General features: G+C 48.0%; 1 protein-coding gene across 1 annotated transcript; it reads right to left on the bottom strand.

Annotated features, from left to right (window-relative positions):
• Positions 1–252: 252 nt before the first annotated feature.
• Positions 253–6,208, bottom strand: LOC113990977 (ly6/PLAUR domain-containing protein 2-like). The gene is made up of 3 exons (XM_027726908.2): positions 6,157–6,208; positions 1,446–1,565; positions 253–464 (listed from the first exon to the last, which is right to left on the bottom strand). Exons 1-3 carry the CDS (start codon positions 6,206–6,208, stop codon positions 253–255), a joined length of 384 nt encoding a protein of 127 aa, XP_027582709.2.
• Positions 6,209–17,863: the final 11,655 nt, after the last annotated feature.

Raw genomic sequence — 17,863 nt, 5'->3', positions numbered from 1 at the left:
CACAGCCGGTTTTGTGGGAGCGGTTGAAAAATTAAAATTAAAAAACTGTGTTGGGACTTCCTGAGTTTTTGCTCTTCTGTTAATCGTGGGAAAGGGGTGGATAATAATAATAATAATTAAAAAAAAGAACGGATTTTTGAAGGTTGGAATTGGAGGTTGTTCATGAAGCATCCGAAGGGAAAGCTGGGCTGGTGGGGGTTTCTCCTCTTCTTCATTGGGTTCTCCAGAGTGAAAGAACTTCCCATCAGCTCCTCAGGGTCTAGTCCAGAAGAAGACACACAGGGAACTTGCCAGCAGCCCCACTGGCACCAGGCTGATCCTCAGGCTTGTGGCACCATCCGCGTTGCACAGGTCGGAGTAGCAGCAGGACACGGGGCGGGTCATCCCGATCCCGTCCACGTCCGACGGGACACACACGGATGAGCACATCTTGGTGACAGTGGAGACTCCAGTGAAGGGATAAACTGACACAAAGAGAGACAGAAGGGATGTTTAGGGCTGGGGGAAATGAAGGAGAGCTCTCCTTGTCCCTAGTGAAATGCTTCTTCTTCCTACCTTCACTACCAAAGTCTTAGTTCTGGTTCAAACACAATGTGATTCCTACCAGGAATATGGGAAGCAGCTCCCCGAGTGACCACTGAGCTCTTTGTCCTGCCTGGATGAGCATTACCCTGAAAAAAGTGCATTAGCCACTTTTTCTGCCTCTCCTTGGACTCTCCTCACCATCTCCTACCTCTCCAAGTGTGACCAGGGACTCGTCAGCAGGACCTTCCAAAGGGAGAACCTCCATCTCCAGAACCTTCAGGGTCACCAGTCAGGTTGGCAAAGCCTCTTTGAGAGCTACAAAGAACTTCAGGGCATTCCTCTTTCACCTTCAGGTGACCAGAAGTTGGTGTCATAAAACTACAGAGCGGTTTGGGTTGGGAAGGAACTTAAAGATCCTCCATGGGCAGGGACACCTTCCACTATCCCAGGCTGCTCCAAGCCCTGTCCAACCCATCCTTGGACACTTCCAGGGATGGGGCATCCACAGCTTCTCTGGGTAACCTGTGCCAGGGCCTCCCCACCTCCACAGGGAAGGATTTCTCCCTAATACCCAACCTAAACTTACCCTCTTTAAGTTTAAGCCATTCCCTGTTGTCCTATCACTACACAACCATGGAAAAAATTAAACTCTCATTTCTAAACATGCTCACCATTAACTGGGAACTTGAGAACCTTAAATATTTACTCACACAAACACTGCTTTCAGCAGCAGCAGCAGGAGACTCTGCCCCACAGGAGCTCTTTCCCACATTTAAGTGAAAAAAGGACTTGCTCTCCACACCAGCAGTTTCACTGTAGAAACACTGATTCTTGTTAAAAGTGTGGATGAAGAAGCCATTGTCCTTACCCTCCTTCAGGATTCATGTCGAAAGTAGGGATAAAGGGGTCGTTGTCCTTACCCTCCTCCAGGGAATACATGGTGGTCTTGCACATGTTCTCGGTCTCCGAGCAGTTCTCGACGGTCACACACCTCTCCACAGGGGTCTCGCTCCTGCATGTGTAGCACTGCAAGGTGACAGCTGGGAGGAGGGAAAACACAAGCTTGGACTCCAGTGTGGAACACCAGAGCTGGTCTGTGCCCCTCCCTGGGGAGGGATGTTCCCAAATCCTCATGTTGAAAATGGAAATGGAAGGGTAAAATGTGTCTGTGCCAGTGGGAATGGGAAATACAGTAGACTGGTGGTCGAAGCTCCCCGGATCAATTGGGATCTTTTGGATCAATCTGAGACCACCCAGATCAATCAGGACCCCCCCGATCAATCCAGGACCCCTGGAACAATGCAGAATCCCTGGGATCAACCCAAGACATCCAGATCGATCTGGGACACCTGGATCAATATGGGCCCCCCCTGGATCAGTCTGAGATCCACTGGATCAATCCAGGCCCCTTGGATCAATCTGGGCCCCCCCAGATCAATCAGGATGACCAGAGTCATCTGGAGCTCATCTGCTCCAGTCCCCCTCCTCAAGCAGGACCACCTAAAACCTCTTGTCCGGGAATGTGTACAGATTGAGTCCTAATTTCTCCAAGGATGGAGATTCCCCAACCTCCCCGGGCAACCTGTGCCAGCTCTCAGTCCCCCTCCTGGTCCAAAAGTGTTTCCTGGTGTTCCAAGGGAACCTCCTGCACCCCAGTTTGTGTCCATTGCCTGCAGTCCTGGCACTGGGAACCACTGGGAAGAGTCTCTTTGTCCCCTCCCTCCAGGGATTTATAGACATTTCTGAGATTCTCTCTTTGAGGCTTCTCTTCTCCAGGCTGAACCATCCCTGTTTTTCCTCGTGGCCCTTCCTTGGACTCTCTCCAGTGTGTCCATGTGATTTGTACTTGGGGGAGCCCAGAACAGGGCACGGGGCTCCAGGTGTTGAGTAGAAGGGAAGGATCATCCACCTCGACTGATACTTCTTTTAATGCTACCCAGGATGTCATGAGGTTCCCTTCACCCATTTCTCCAACCTGCCAAGGTCCCTCTGGATGGGATCACGACCCCCCCAGGTGTCAACCACTCCTCCCAGGTTTGTGTCATCCACAGACTTGCTGAGGGTGCTCTGCCCCTTCATCCAGATCATTGATGAGGATGTTGGATGGGGCTGGAGCCAGTTTTGATCTCTGATCTCCAGTTACTGGTCTTTAAGTAGACTTTGTGTCACTGATCTCCAGGCCTCGACATTTAGTTTTCAAGCCCTGTCTGCTCACCCAGCCCATACCTCAACAGCAGGTCCATGAGAATCTTGGAACAGGTTGTCCAAAGAGGTTGTGGACTCCACATCCCTGAAGGTATTCCAGGTTGGATGGGCCTTGAAGCAACTTAGTCTAGCGGAAGGTGTCCCTGCCCATGGCACGTCCCTCCTTTCTCACTAAAAGTGTGTGTTGGGAGGGCTACTGGAATAGCCAGGAAAGGCTCTTCTTGGCCAGTTTTGGCAATCCCACATTCCAAATTGTTCATCACACCTTCCAGGAGGATTTACAAACATGCCACTGGCCTGAGGCACAGGACAAACCTGCAGGCACCTGAGGCAGCAGGAATGGGGATGGGAAAGGTGTTTGGGAAGCAAAGGAGTCAGGAGTTGCAAGCACACGTGGAGAGGGTTGGCCCAGAGCAGAGGAGTTTCTCCCTGCACCATCCTCCTTGAACCCTGAGGATAATGAACCTGAGACATTCCCTTGGCCCAAATTTATGGCCTGGTCCTGTTGTCTTCCCAGTGCTCCATGTTTTTTTCCAGCGAGTAAGAGATTTCAAATCAGCTTTTCACTTTAAGGCCAGGTTGGATGGGGCTTGGAGCAACCTGGTCTAGTGGAAGGTGTCCCTGCCCATGGCAAGGGGTTGGAACGAGATGGTCTTCATTCTTCATGTTGCTTCAACCTGTCCTTGGACACTTCCAGGGATGAGGCAGCCACAAATTCTCTGGACAGCTTGTACCAGGGCCTCACCACCCTCACAGGGAAGAATAAAACACGAAAACAACCACCTTGATGGATTCTATGGGGACATCTTCTGCTCCACACGGAGGCCATAGAAACAAAATTTGGTACTCAGGACTCCAAATCCGACCCTGCTTTGTTCCTCACCAGTTTATGGATGTTCCTCATCAGCTCCCTGTTGAGCTGCAAAGGCCCTTTCCAGCTGCAGGTTCCTCTCAGCTCCCAGACACACAAAATAACCACAGCCCAAGTCTTTCCTTGTCCAAAATCTTCTGAGAGGGAGAAATTTTAGATAAAAACACTGAAGAGCCCAAATTGTTGTGACACAGAGCACTCCAAGCTTAAGGTGTCGAGCCAAAATAGTGTCTGGTGTTTCCCATCAACAAGAAAGATATTTCAGGATAAGATTTTCAGGGCATTCTGCAGGTTTTCCTGAGGAACCAAACACTTGATGTGGGTCCTCTACTCCAGATCCTCTTTTCCACCCCCTTAGAGAAACCTGAATTTGTCTTAAAATCACAGCAACGTACTTGGTACAGCCCAGCAGCCCCTCTTTGGTCTGGAAGGTAGTTGTCACCTTATCTATGTGACATTCCTGCTGAAACTCCTGTAAATCCCACTGGAAAAAGAGCAAGGATTCAGTTCATCCCGGCACACCCACAACAGGATGTCAGAAAGTCACCTTGTGAAAATAGAGATCAACTAATAAGCCAGAAAAAGAAAAAGCCCTTTTCTAAACAGACCAGGGAATTTTCTTGCTTTTATTCAGAGCAAACTTTATAATGTTTTGTTTGCTTTAATCCTACGTCTGACAGTTGTCAAACACATCTTTGGAGGGGGAAGAATCGTCACCGGTCTCAGGTTTCAGGAGATTTTGCAAATCCAAACCACAGCATTTGTGTTGCTCTCTGAAAAGAAAACCAAACAAAGCACCTGTTCCTCCTCTGCTGAATCTGCCCCTTGCAGGTCCCAGGATTTAGGAAGGAAAACGAAGTAGAAAATTAAAAATAAATTAAGAAATAGAAATTGAAAGAAAATCCTGACAGAGCTCCATGTCCCATCCAGACACGAATAAAATCACACCTGGGTTTGGGAATATCCCAATTAATAGTCCCAGCTCTTGCACAGGACTTTCCTTGGTCATCCAGGAGAACACCAAAGAAGATTTTGGGATCAGCAGAAGGAGCAAGAAGTCGTTGTGGTAGCGGAAACAAGGGATAGGGAATGTATTCCAGGGTGTCCTTCCCTCTGGGCAGCCACATTCCACCCTTAGAGGTTATGGAATCACTGCTCATCTAGATCTTCCCAGGATGAGGGGATTCCCTGCTTTCTAGGGGATTAAAACACCAGTGTCCTAAATGTCATTCCACACTTGGCTTCGTGGAGCTGGCGATGGAGGAGAAACAACTGAATCCCACTAATGGAAACAGAGAGGGAAGGTTTCCATGGCATCCCTGGATTCATGGGGCTTGTTCCCCACCTCCACATCCCAGACAGATCATCCCAAATATCAGGCTGCTGTTGTCCACACACCTCCTGCTCCAAGTCTATCCCCTCCAGTGAGTAGGCAGGTAGAATAAAAGGGATAGAAAGGATGAGGGAGGATCTTGGAATCACAGAATAGAATCACAGGATGGTTTGGGTTGGAAGGGATCTTAAAGATCTTCCAGTTCCAACTCCCATCATGGGCAGGGACATCTCCCACTATCCCAGCTTGCTCCAACCTGGCCTTGAACCCTTCCAGGAATGGGGCAGCCACAGTTCTCTGGAACATCTAGGATGGTGGGGTCACTCCTTACAGTGACAAACTCCCAAATCCTCCAAAAAATGGGGAAAGACCCCAAAATACTTCACACTTGGTTGTTTTTGTGGTGGCTTGATGGAATTTTCTTTACTTCAGTGTGTTAATAAACAGAGCTCTAAACAAAGACACAATAATAGGACAAGGGGGGGGAGAGGGCTCGAGTTAGATGGAATTTTGGGAAGAAATTGTTCCCTGTGAGGGTGGAGAGGCCCTGGCACAGGTTGCCCAGAGAAGCTGTGGCTGCCCCATCCCTGAAAGTGTTCAAAGCCAGGTTGGAGTAACCTGGGTTAGTGGAAGGTGTCCCTGCCCATGGCAGAGGTGAGAATTCCATGATCTTTAAGCTCCCTTCCAACCCAAACCATCCTATGACAAACACCAACCCTGCAGCACATGGGCCACCAGCTTTGTCCCAGCCCCTCTTTCCCACTTCTAGTGGCTAAAACTTGATAAATCCCACAGGGAACATATTTTTAGAGGAATTCCACCCACATTGCATTAAACTGGCTGGCAACTTTCAGGGTTAAGTATTAAGAAAAAAAAGATCCTCCAAGTTAAAAATAATGTTAAAAAAATAAATAAAAAGGAGTGATATTGAGCAAGGACCTGTAAAAAAGTGAGAGCTGGAATTTGCATTAAAGAGATGACATGGCATAATCACACCCTGCCTTGTAACACTTCCTAAAGAGCCTGAACCAACAATCCCAGTGACACCATCGTGATCCTGAACATCTGACAGGCTGGAAATATTCCAAAGATAGATTTTTTTTCTTTTGGGCTGAAAACTGCTCCAAGCAGGAGGCCTGAATTTCGGGGGGAAGGGGACACATCCTACCCCATCCTGCTGAATATCCTGGTGGGATTTGGGTAAATCAGAGTAGGAACTTACCAAATTCTGTGCAAATGAAGGCAGTCAACAGAAGAGACAGAAACACCTTCATCGTTGCCTGGGTCGTCACTGCTCTTCAACTGGCTTTGATGTCAAACTTCCTGGGGGTTTGCCATGCACTGATCGTGTCCCCAGCTCCAAATCTACTGGAAAAACGAGTCCCATTGAGCTATAAACGAATTGAAGGAGCTGCAAATCAGGCCCCACCTCCTGCCTCCACCGTCACCTCTTTTCATGTTCCTTGGAGAAGAAAATTAGGGTTCGGGCTTTGGACAATGGCTGGGATTGTTTAAGGTGGGTGCCTCATGACGGGGAAGCCCAGGGGTGTTAAATAATCCCAGTGGCCCTGTCTTGCCTTGAAACCTGGTGATATTTCTCCTTCCTTTTTAGGGAGGTCTGGGTGGTTTCCAGAAATCCTGGGGGTAAAAAGCATTAGTGGCTGTGAACTTCAAGGCTTGGAACCTCAAGGACTTTGCTCCTCTTTGTTTGGACCTTCAGCTGGGGACAGAGTTTATCTCCAAGAGAATCATAGTTTGAGTTGGAAGGGACCTTAAAGACCATTCCAACCTCCTGCCACAGACAGGGACACCTTCCACTAGCCCAGGTTGCTACAAGCCCCGTCCAACCTGGCCTTAAAGTGGAAAACTAACTTGAAATCCCTTTACTCACAGGAAAAAACATGGAGCACTGGGAAGAAAACAGGACCAGGTCATAAATTTGGGCCAAGGGAATGTCTCAGGTTCAGTATCCCCAGGGTTTAAGGAGGATGCTTGTAAATCCTCCTGGAAAGTGTGATGAACAATTTGGAATGTGGGATTGCCACAACTGGTCAAGAAGAGCCTTTCCTGGCTGTTCCAGGAGCCCTCCCAACACACACTTTTAGTGAGAAAGGAGGGACATGCCATGAGCGGAGACACCTTCCACTAGCCCAGGTTGCTCCAAGCCCCGTCCAACCTGGCCTTAAAGTGGAAAACTAACTTGAAATCCCTTTACTCACAGGAAAAAAACATGGAGCACTGGGAAGACAACAGGACCAGGCCATAAATTTGGGCCAAGGGAATGTCTCAGGTTCATTATCCTCAGGGTTCAAGGAGGATGGTGCAGGGAGAAGCTTCTCTGCTCTGAGCCAACCCTCTCCATGTGCGTTTGCAACTCCTGACTCCTTTGCTTCCCAAACACCTTTCCCATCCCCATTCCTGCTGCCTCAGGTGCCTGCAGGTTTGTCCTGTGCCTCAGGCCAGTGGCATGTTTGTAAATCCTCCTGGAAGGTGTGATGAACAATTTGGAATGTGGGATTGCCACAACTGGTCAAGAAGAGCCTTTCCTGGCTGTTCCAGGTGCCCTCCCAACACAGACTTTTAATGACAAAGGAGGAAAAGGTGAAATAAAGACACTTCAGGAGATATTCCCACCACTTTTGTTGTATCACACCGTCAGAGGGACTTTATTCGGGGTTATTCACTTGAACTCTTACAATATAGAATCATTAAGGCTGGAAAAGACCTTTAGGATCCCCAAGTCCAACCACAAACCCAGCACCACTAATCCGTGTCCTCAGGGGCCACATCCACAGGTTTTTTGAACTCTTTCAGGGATGCGACTCCACCACTTCCCTGGGCAGCCCAGTCTAGTGCTTGACAACCCTTTCCATGAAGACCTTTTCCCTAATATCCAACCTAAACCTCCCCTGGTGCAACTTGAGGCCGTTTTGTCTTGTTCTGTCTTAAAACATTCCAAGATTTTCTGGGAATATTGAACGAACAACCCAATCATTTTCTCTCCAAATCTGAAGCTCCAGTGAATTATAGAATGGTTTGGGTTGGAAAGGACCTTAAAGATCATCCAGTTCCCACCCTCTACCATGGGCAGGGACACCTTCCACTATCCCAGATTGCTCCAACCTGACCTTGGAAACTTCCAGGGATGAGGCAGCCACAGCTTCTCTGGGCAACCTGTGCCAGGGCCTCTCCACCCTCACAGGGAACAATTTCTTCCCAAAATTCCATCTAACTCTGCCCCTCTCATCCTCTCTTGTCCTATCACTGTGTCTTTGTTTAGAGCTCTGTTCATTAACACGCTCTGGTTTACCTGAAGTAAAGAAAATTTCATCAGGTCACCACAGAAAACAACCAAGTGTGAAGTATTTTGGGGTCTTTCCCCATTTTTTGGAGGATTTGGGAGTTTGTTACCGTAAGGAATGACCCCACCATCCTAGATGTTCCAGAGAAGCTGTGGCTGCCCCATTCCTGGAAGGGTTCAAGGCCAGATTGGAGTAAGCTGGGATAGTGGGAGATGTCCCTGCCCATGATGGGAGTTGGAACTGGAAGATCTTTAAGATCCCTTCCAACCCAAACCATCCTGTGATTCTAGTCTATGATTCCAAGATCCTCCCTCATCCTTTCTATCCCTATCCCCTGTGCCAGAGCCTCCCCACCCTCACAGGGAAGGATTTTTCCCCAATATCTCAACTAAACGTGGTCTCATCATCTTACAAACCCTGTTTCTTTTACAAGCAGCACTCCTGGATGACTTAAATCCTCAGGAATCCAGACGGATTGTTTTCACGGTTGCCTCTGTAATACAGTAATTATGTCGATTATGAAAGTTAAGCAGCTATTTCCAGCCCCAAAATCACCCAGGGAAAGACTTTTTTGGTATATCCCGGCTTTGCCATTCCTCCTGTTCAGCAGGGGAATGTTATAATCCTATTAAGAAGAGAGAAATTTGCTGATTGTGTTCACCTTGTTCTTGAAGGGGGGAAGAAAAGAAAACAATTTAATACGGCTGGGGTGTGGTTTTTGGTATTAAGAGGCCTCCAACAATGTGCCAAATGACTGGTTTCACATGCACATCTGAAATGTGATCTCCACTGCCTTGTCCAATCTTGGAGGGAAGAACATGTGCCAACACCCTGCTCTTAAATGCTGCTCCCTCCTTGGGTTTGGAGGGTTGTTTTTTTGGGGGGGTGTCAACATACCTGGCTTGTTTATGGTTTCAGTTGATCTTATCTGAGTCTTGAAGGCCTGAAATGTCTCCTCTTTTGTGTGGCAGCTGCCTTGCAGGGCTGGCAACTCCCCAGAGGAACAAGAAGAACTAATGGGAACATCCAACGAGGGTTTTGTTGAATTCCTTTTATTATTTTGTGGGAAACCATAACCATTGTGTTGGGGGATTCCCATTAACCACAGAGAAAAGAATTATGAAGCTGCATAAATCTGCCTCAATGACCCATGGGATGGCTGGGAAAAAAATAGGTATTTTTAGTGTCTGTGTTCAAAGGTAAATTAATACAAGAACTCTCCGCATATCATAGGAGTTTGTGTCATAAATAAAAGGAGAAATTCAGCCAAATGTTTACTTCCAGCCTGAGAAACCTGTGCCAAAGCCCTTTCCTGTCCTACCTCACCCAGAGACAGTCTCTGGGTGGAGGCATCTGATGGGAGCAGTTGCATCCACACTGGAAAGAGCCTCCAAATCCCAAAACCTCCCAATAGATCTGCTCATGCTGCCCCATTACCAGGCTGAGATCCCACTAGGAAATCCTAAAATTGCCCATCCACCTCCAGAGCAGAGTTTCAGGGACTGGTTGGGTTTGAGAGCCTTCTTGACTTCATTATTTTAAACTCTGCGTTCTCATTACTCTGATAAGTTCTTGTATATCTCCTATGAATCCCAGATTTCTTCCAGGGCGGAGGGATGCAGGAGCAAAAAAGTATGATTGGATTTAAGGGAGGAATGCTGACAGGACGGTGTCAATCCCAGTGCTAAGTTCTTCTCACACACCTACAGAAAGGTTAAATTCAAAAACATTCCTATAAGAGGAGTAAATATTATGGGATCGTGGAATTATGGAATGGTTTGGGTTGGAAGGGACCTGAAAGATCATCCAGTTCCAACCCCTGCCATGGGCAGGGACACCTCCCACTAGCCCAGGTTGCTCCAACCTGGCTTTGAACACTTCCAGGGATGGGGCAGCCACAGCTTCTCCAGGAAATCCATTCCAGCACCTCGCCATCCTCCCAGGGAAGAATTCCTTCCCAATATCCCATCTAACCCTTCCCTCTGGCACTGGGAAGCCGTTCCCCCTTGTCCATCACTTCATCCCTTGTCCCAAGTCCCTCTCCAGCTCTCCTGGAGCCCCTTTAGGCCCTGGAAGGAGCTCTAAGGTTTCCCTGGAGCCTTCTCTTCTCCAGGTGAACACTCCCAGCTCTCCCAGCCTGGCTCCAGAGCAGCTCCAGCCCTTGGAATATCTCTGTGGCCTCCTCTGGACTTGTTCCAGCAGCTCCACGGGTCACTAATGCAAGGAACTCATGGAAGCAGCGAGGATGGGTTTGTGTGATCAGCAAACCTGGTGTTCAGAGTGTCAGGGATTAAACCACCACAAATTTCCCCTCTGGCACATCCCAGCCCCCACTTGCATCCCCCAGAAACCCCAGCTCTCCAGAGATGGGACACTTTGCACCAAAAAGGGAGGAATTAAACAGGTACCTCCACCCTCCTCCATTAACGGGGAACATCTTGAAAAGTTCAAGAGAAACCTCGAAAAGCCAAGTACAAGACATAAACAGCCCCAAGCCTGACTCTGGCCTATCCCTGTGAATAATTCAGCAGGAATCCAACCCTGCAGCTCTTTCAGAGCCATTTTCACTGAGGCACCACTCATTAGCTCATTAGTCAGAGCAGCCTTATTCCTACTAATTGATTTTACTACCATTACAATGCATGGCCAAGATCCAGCATGTTTCTGCCTGGCTCTAAAACCCTTTTATTGGCATAGCTCTGTGAGACATTTCATCCCTCCCTCTCTCTCTCTCTCTCTCTCACCTATGGAGCTTGTAAAGGTCGGGTGATTCCCACAAGTTAGTCTTTGGAAGGTGCCCTTGGGCAAAGGGCAGATCCTCCCTGGATCTGACAAGCAGGAGGATCAAAGCACCCAGCTGGGCAGGTAACGGGTGGGTCTGACATGGATTGGAGCTGCAGATGGATTCAGGAAGCTTGGCAGCTCTTTCCACACTGGTTTCCACCTTGGTAGTGGACTGGGACATACAATCATGGAATGGTTTGGGTTGGAAGAGAACTTAAAGACCATCTCCTTCCAACCCCCCCCCGCCATGGGCAGAGACACCTTCCACTAGCCCAGATTGATCCAAGCCCTGTCCAAACCAGTCCTGGAGACTTCCAGGGATGGGGCAGCCACAGCTTCTCCGGGAATTCCATCCCAGCCCCTCACCACCCTCCCAGCCAAGAATTCCTTCCCAATATCCCATCTAACCCTGCCCTCTGGCATTGGGAAGTCTTCCCCTGTATCCTGTCCCTCCATCCCTTGTCCTGAGTCCCTCTCCAGCTCTTTTGGAGCCCCTTTAGGCACTGGAAGGTGCTCTCAGGTCTCCCTGGGGCCTTCTCTTCTCCAGGTGGACACCTCCAGCTCTCCCAGCCTGGCTCCAGAGGTGCTCCAGCCCTTGGAGCATCTCCGTGGTCTCCTCTGGTCTCACTCCAACAGTTCCATGTCCTTGTGTTGAGGTTCCCGGAGCTGGACAAGGTGCTCCAGGTGGGATCTACAGGGAGTAGAGCACAGGGGGAGAATCCCCTCCCTCAGCCTGGTGCCCCCAATCCTTCTGCTGCATCCCAGGGCTCTGTTGGCTCCCGGGGCTGCACCAGAGACACAAGGGAGCCTGGGCAGTGCCAGACCCGGGGCACAAAGGTCAGACCACACCACAAGCACAAAGGGCTTCTCCAACCCTGCTGCTCATCCCACATTCCCACCAGACCTCCCTACATCCCCCCTCTGCCCCAGCCATGTCAGCTGTGCCTAAAAATCAGGGATGTTTTGTATATTCACCAGGAACAAGCTGATTTATTTTCCTGAGGAGTCTTGTTCCCTCCAGGTAAACATTCACCTGCCTCCTTATTTATTTTTTTTTCCCAACCTGTTTTTCTCCCTCTTTGAATTCCATGCAGGCACCTCTTATCTCCAGGTTATTATTTAGATTAACCTCTGTGTAGCACTTAACTCCTTCTGGGGGAGACCTTCACATCCATCACTTCCCTGGCCGGTGGCCATGGATAGAGTTGTCCTGAGGGAGGATCTTATAGGAATTAATAACGACTCAAATGTGTTCTCTCTCCCTCTGTGTTTATGATGTGCACAGAAAGGATTGATCATATATTTATAACTACTGGGAATTTGTCTTCCTTCCCTATCAAATTTCTTCCAGCTTCCTTTTGTTCTTTTTGCTTCCAAGCTCCTGTCTTTTCCCTTCCTGTCAACTCTGACTGAGGCACTAATCACTTGTTTGGAGATTATTTGCTCCATCCAGCTTTCCAAGGCATTGTTAACGATGCAGGAATGTAAATCACTTGCTCAGTGTAGCTGTCACCTGCTTTAATTATCCCCTGCCTCCTTCAATCCAAGGGACAGGAGATACTTTCCTACCTGAGTCACTTCTCGCTGACCCAGAAGGGAAGAACAAGGACAACACGTGTAAAACAGACTGAGAAGAACCAGCTTTGCCTCCAGGCCCTTCTCATCTCCCTCTAGACTGTAGCACTTGGAATCGAAGCTGGAAATAGTCACATCTTGGAATGCGTTCTCGGGATTTCTGCCCAAACCAGTAGAAAACCTAAATGACGGTATCGTGTGTGTCTTGCACCAAAAAACATCCCAGGCTTGGCCTCCCGGTGCCGGAAGATTTCAGGAAGATGCTTCTGCTCCAATGTCCACGGATCTCCTGTGCTAAGGAGCCCAGGATTGGACACAGGATTCCTCACAAGTGCTGAGTGGGAGGGGAAGGATCATTTCCCTGAACCTCCCGCTCTTCCTGGCACAGCCCAGAAGGTCCTTGGCTGACTTTACCACTGAGGAACATTCCTGATTCACGTGCAGCTTGATGTCCACCATCCTCAGCTCCTTCTCTGCAAAGCTGTTTCCATCCCCACCATCTCATGGCCTTTCCTGCTGCCTGGAGTTGCTCCTCCCCAGATCCAAGACTCCACATTTCCATCGGCTGAATTTCCCAAAGTTTATTCTTCTTTATTCCCACTGTTTATTTTTCCAAGCTGTTCAAATCCCTCTGGGTGGCATGTCCACGTCCACCACTTCTCCTAGTTTTGTGTCACCTGCAAACCTGCAGGCTCTGCCACATCTTCAAGGTCGTGAACAGCTTTGACCCCAAAAACAAGTCCTGTGGTGCCCCCACTGGTGACTGGCCTCCAACTGGACTTGGTGCCACTGGTCACAAACCTCTGGAACCGGTTGCTCCACTAGTTTTCAATCCACCTCCTTGTCCACTTTATCCAACCCTTCCTTTGTCACCTCACCCAGGAGGATGTTGTGGGACAGTGTTGAAAACCTTAATGAGGTGGAGAAAACCCACATCCACCTCTCCCTCCTCATCCACCAAACCAGTCCCCTCATGGATGAAGGATTTCATGATGGTGAGGCCCAACATCTCCTTTGGGAATCCGTGCTGGCTCCAGGCTCATGATGCTGCTTTTTGTCTTGTTCCCCACCCTCAGGATCTTGAGCTCCACCACTCATGGTCACTGTAGCCCAACCTTCACACCTTCAGCAAGTCCTTCCTTTTTCTCAACTGTGAGGTCCACGAAAATCCCTCTTTTCTCAGGAATCTGTGACCAGTTCACTCCAAAAGCCTCCAAGATTGTCCTACTGATACTGGGATGCTGAAAGCCCTCCCTGAGTCCCAACACTTGGGAATGTGAGGCTTTTTCCAGCTGTGTGAGGGAGGTTTTATCCACTTTGTGAGCAGGTGTTCTGTATCAGACACTCACCACAACATCCCCTGTGCTGATCCACCTGCCCAAAAGCTCTCAGCTGACTCATCATCCATCCCCAGGCCAAGCTTGAGGGATTTTCGCTGTTTTCTTACATAAAAGCAACTCCTCTTCCTCACTTTTGCAGCCTGTCCTTCCTAACCATTCCATATCCAGCCATAGAATGGTCTAATTTGGAATTAAGGACCATCTGGTTCCAACCCACCTTCCACCAGACCAGGTTGCTCAGAGCCCAGCTGTGGCAGCCCTCAATTCTGTGACCTATCCCACCACTTCCCTCTGATCCCAAGATTCCAGGTGGTTTGGCCATGGATTTGACCACAGGCAATACAGGGGATTATGAAACAGGTGGATTTGTTCAGCCTGGAAAAACAATGAGAAGGGAGAGCTCGGGAGGCCCAACAGCACCTGCCGTGAAAAAGGGTCAGGGAGAAGGTTGGGCTGGAATTCTTCTCATCTCCAGACTCCTGGTGAACTTCCTTCTGCATCCTGCTCCTTGGAAAAAGGGGCTTGTGGTCCTGGAATGCCGACACACCCATCCCAGTACATCCTACCGGGATGCACTGGTAGAACTGGGGCCCAGCGCTGCCACCTCCTGACAAGAGGAGAGAATGCAAATCCCGCATCCCAACCCGTTTCCCGAGGAAGGAAGGGAGGAATTTTGAGGATTATTTTGGTAATTTTTAATTTTTCACTATTTCCAACATTCGGGTTTTGGAATCATTTGGTTGCAACCAGCTTTGGGATGAGAAACCTCCGTGTGACAATAAAATGAGGAGAAAAATTCTTTAAATTTTTCCTAAAAAAGGAGAAAAATTCTCTATTTTTTTCCTAATTAAGGAGAAAAAAATTCTAAATTTTTCCTAAATAAGGTGGAAAATTACCTAAAAAAATTATCTAAATTGCCTTGAACAACCCATGAGTTGAATTCCAATGTGGCAAAGACCCTGAACACTCCAAAGTGATCACACACAAGGTGCCACCATCCCTCATCTGCTGAGAGCTCTTGTTTTTTCGGTCATTTCTCCTCTAATATTTTGAAATGTGATACCAAATGGGGGCTGGACCCAGCAGGTTTAACAGGTCTGAGCTCAGCAAGGAGCCTTGGGGTGAAACTCGGACTCTGGAGCGAGAAAGGGTCACCACATCCCCGCAATTTGAGCAATGAGAGACACGGCGTGAGCCAGGAGATCTTGGAACCTACGGAAAAACACAGGACTTGGCTCTGGGAGATGCAGGAGTGACAGGAATGTCACAGGAATGTGTGTGAAACACGATCCACCCAGTTGTTAGTGGTGTTAACTGGAGTGGAGAAGGAGAGCAAGGTGCTACTTGCATCTCTCCCCCAGGAGTCTGATGCTCCTCACAGCTCTTCCTCCAGGAATCTGATGCTCCTCACAGCTCTTCCTCCAGGAATTTGATGCTCCTCACACCTCTTCCTCTGCGAGTTCGATGCTGTAAATGTTACATTTCACTCCTGCAACTTTAATTCCTTCTACACGAAGGTACCGGAGTCACGGTGACATCAGAACTGGCCAAGTGTCCCTGTATCCCAGGAACGGTCAGATCTCCAAACCCAAGGAGGCCAAGGTATGTTGTGCAAGGTTTTAAATCTCTTTTCCTCGGGAGATGACAAACGGGAAGGTTAGAACGTGCTCCCACAGCCGTGCAAAGCACTTCCCACCTTTCCAGCCTCCTCCGTTGCACCTGGAGGTGCCATCTTCACCCTTTTGCCCCTTCATGGTCTCTCGAGTGGCCCTCAAAAGCCATGAAGTGGGAAGCAGGGGAAGCAGGAGGACAGAAGGAGGAGAGGGTCGGTGCCGGCAGAAAGGTGGAGCTCTCGGTTCAGTCATTTTTTTGCCTTCCCTCAGCATCACTCCAATTTTAAATTGCAAATTCTCCACCCACGTGCTTTTCCTGACTCCTCCACGTCAAAACTTCCCAGTGAATCACCTTTCTGGAGATTATTCTCCAGCTCCAGTGTTATTTCTTCCTCCAAAACCTGTATTTGCCATGGTTAGAGGGGAGGCATGTCCAGAGGGACAATAAAGGACAGGAATTGACCCCTCTACTCTGCCCTCATGAGATTCCACCAGGATTGTTGCATCCAGGCTGGATTTCTCAGCACAGGAATGATGTGGACATGTTGGAATGAGTCCAGAGGAGGCCATGAAGATGATCAGAAGGCTGCAGAACCTCTGCTCTGGACACAGGTTGGGAGAGATGGGAATGTCCAGCCTGGAGAAGAGAAGGCTCCAGGGAGAACTTCCAGGGTCTAAAGGGGCTCCAGGAGAGCTGGAAAGGGACTTGGGACAAGGAATGGAGGGACAGGACACAGGGAACGGCTTCCCAGTGCCAGAGGGCAGGGTTAGATGGGATATTGGGAAGGAATTCTTGGCTGGGAGGGTGGGGAGGGGCTGGAATGGAATTCCCAGAGAAGCTGTGGCTGCCCCATCCCTGAAAGTGTTCCAGGCCAGGTTGGACAGGGCTTGGATCAACCTGGGATAGTGGGAGGTGCCCATGCCCATGGCAGGGAGGTTGGAACAAGATGAACTTTAAGTTCCCTTCCAACCCAAACCATTCCATGATTCTCTGATGGGAAGGCAGGAATTCTCCCACTTTGGACCCATTTGCTGATGTCTCATACCCTGAGACAATCAACACAACCTCAGGATACCAAGGAGAAGCATCTCTTCCAGAGCCAACTGGAAGAGAAACACTGGAAATAGTTCCCAGAAACAATTCCAGGCATTTGACATCTCTTAATAAGGCTCACCTGGAAATATGGACCTGAAGGAAGGAAGCAGCTCCAGAATCTCTTTGTCAAAACATTAATGAGGCTTCTTCTTGGATTTGGACATGCTGGGACCATTTTCCTGGATTTTCTGAATACCTGGAATGTGGGAGAACCCATCCCAGGCCTGTCCAGAGACAGGCAGGTCCTTGGGGAGTATCAGGAGCAATGTGAGAAGAAATGTTGGGAATTCCAGGGAGGAGGGAGGTGCAGCCTCTCAAGAGCGGGTTTTTTCTGTGATCCCCTGCTGTGCAATGTCCTCCAGTCCCCAAAATATTCCCTGTCATCACTGGTGCCTCCCATCCCCAAAATCCCTTACAAATATGGATTGCAAGGAAGGAGGGCAGTGGAGAAGACCCTTTCCCAGGAAGTGTCCAGGCTGGGTTTATCCAGAGAAGGAAAGGTATTTTTATATCTTTGTTTCAAACAGCCTTTGGTTGTTCCTAAAGAACCCCTGAGCCCATCACTGTTATTCTGTTTGTCTCACATTCCTCAAGGAATATAATCCCTTTCTCCCATGGGATCCAACCAGGCTCTCAAAAAGTATATATACATAAATATATATATATATATAAATATATTTTTATATATATATATATAAAATATATATAAATATATATATAAATGTAATATAGTAATATATCATATATATAATATACATATATAGTAATATATAATATACATATATATAGTAATATATAATATATACAATACACAATATTTAATATATATAATATATAATATATATTATATATATGATTATATATATAATATATAAAAATGTAATATAGTAATATATAATATATATGGTTTATATTATATATAACATATAAATAACATGTAATTATTAAATAATAGAATAAATAATAAATAAAATATAAGTCAATAATAAATAATATCATGTAATATATATAATATAATATATACTATTACTAGATAATATATATTTTGTATAATAATAATGGCCAGTCTTCGCGAGCGAAGATTTGGGAAAGGTCATTAACCCTTACAGCCTGCGCAGTGGATTTTTAGGTGAGACACAGCGTGCGCTGAACTGAGCCCACCCTTTAGTCCTGAGGTTCATCTGCCGGGGCCGAGCAAAGCTTGGACAGTGGCAGTGAG

The sequence above is a fragment of the Pipra filicauda genome, unplaced genomic scaffold, assembly GCF_003945595.2.
Source record: "Pipra filicauda isolate LSUMZ 115617 unplaced genomic scaffold, ASM394559v2 scaffold734_size124207_pilon, whole genome shotgun sequence".
NCBI lineage: Eukaryota > Metazoa > Chordata > Aves > Passeriformes > Pipridae > Pipra > Pipra filicauda.
The sequence above is the reverse complement of the archived record's forward strand: the minus strand, read 5'-3'. Positions and strand labels throughout refer to the sequence as shown.

Coding starts and splice junctions, on each gene's coding strand:
- LOC113990977 (XM_027726908.2), bottom strand. CDS start 6,208: ATGAAGGTGTTTCTGTCTCTTCTGTTGACTGCCTTCATTTGCACAGAA. Junction 1,566..6,156: donor CTTCATTTGCACAGAATTTG/GTAAGTTCCTAC, acceptor CCCTCCTCCCAG/CTGTCACCTTGCAGTGCTAC. Junction 465..1,445: donor CATGTATTCCCTGGAGGAGG/GTAAGGACAACG, acceptor TCTTTGTGTCAG/TTTATCCCTTCACTGGAGTC.